The 1,378-nt window shown below is 42.9% G+C and overlaps 1 gene segment (V, D, J or C); it reads right to left on the bottom strand.

Annotated features, from left to right (window-relative positions):
• Positions 1-498: 498 nt before the first annotated feature.
• Positions 499-1,160, bottom strand: LOC100619564 (immunoglobulin kappa variable 2-30-like). The segment is given in 2 exon segments: positions 499-863; positions 1,112-1,160. Coding segments are annotated over 2 exon segments (414 nt in total).
• Positions 1,161-1,378: the final 218 nt, after the last annotated feature.

Here is a 1,378-nt window from a genome sequence, read left to right as displayed (position 1 = left end):
TTAGTAAAGAGGAACTTCCCAGACCATACACAAGGAAGAAGAAGAGAGAGAGAACAGAGAAGGCAGAGTTACACAAACTTATCTATACAGGCAAGGACACAACATGAGGACAAATAGGAAAGGGATTCTGGGAAATGAACTCCAAGTATACAAAATTCTATTAACACACATTTCTACTTAGGGAGGAAAATGACCCAACTAGAAAAGTCATCTCAGCCAAATTTCCATCACAAGACATTTTGGAGTAACATTATTGGGAATATTGAACCAAGAAAATTTCACAGTATAACAATGTTTAGGGATGACATTTTATTTCAGCTGGAGGAAGGGGAGCCCTTTGTCCAGGGATCTTTCATGTCACACTTTCTCTTGAGCAATGGAGATAATAAGAACTGAACATAGAGATTGTAAAAGAAAGGCTAAGATATACCTTATTTTGACATTAGATTACAGCTGCTGTGAGCCTAGGCCTCAGGGGAAAGTAGCTCTTCCTCTGAGTCAGGACTGAATGATATGGGGAGGTTTTTGTTCAGGGCTGAAGCACTGTGTAGGAGGCCAGTGAGTGCCTTGAAAACAGTAATAGATGGCAACATCCTCAGGCTCCAGACTGCTGATTGTGAGGGTGAAATCTGTCCCAGACCCACTGCCACTGAACCGAGAGGGAACCCCAGAGTAGAGATTGGAAACTAAGTAAATCAGAGATTCAATAGATTTTCCTCTTTTCTGTTGGAACCACTGTAGGTAAGTTTTCCCATTACTGTGTAGGAGACTCTGACTGGCCTTGCACTTGATGGTGACTCTCTCTCCCAGAGACACAGACACAGAGGCTGGGGACTGAGTCAGAACAACTTCCCCCTGTGAACCTGGAATTAAACAGACATTTGAGGTTAGAGATCCAAAAGGGGTTTCTGCTCCTTCCCCAAACTTGCCTCTAATCTCTGAAAATTGAAATATATTAATTCATCTCCACAAAGTTCCTTTTTCTGACTTCTAAATCATTTCTCAAAGACTGTTCTAACTAAGAAAGAGAAGGTAGCAAAGCTCAGATTGCAAAGAAACTCTCCCAGACTCCCATTCTTCATAATCTCTTCCACACATTGTGCTTCCTCACCTGCTAGCCAGAAAAGCAGGAGGCAGAGAACCTGAGTGAGGGATGCCATCTTCACCCTGAGCTCTGTCCAGTGCTGAGAGCTTTAAATAAAGATTTGAACAGCAGGGGGGAGTTTGGCAGAAGAGAGAATGCAAAACAGCAAGTAAAAAGAGGAGCCCTAACATGCTCAAGGCTCAGAATATTTGGAGGAGTTCTTCCCTCCGTGTTCCCTCATAGAAATCAAACCCACTCACAACCTTCAAAGAGTGAGTCTCCTTCAAGTGGTCA

Source organism: Monodelphis domestica, chromosome 1 (assembly GCF_027887165.1).
Source record: "Monodelphis domestica isolate mMonDom1 chromosome 1, mMonDom1.pri, whole genome shotgun sequence".
NCBI lineage: Eukaryota > Metazoa > Chordata > Mammalia > Didelphimorphia > Didelphidae > Monodelphis > Monodelphis domestica.
Note: the sequence above shows the minus strand (reverse complement) of the source record. Positions and strands in the feature narration are given on the sequence as shown.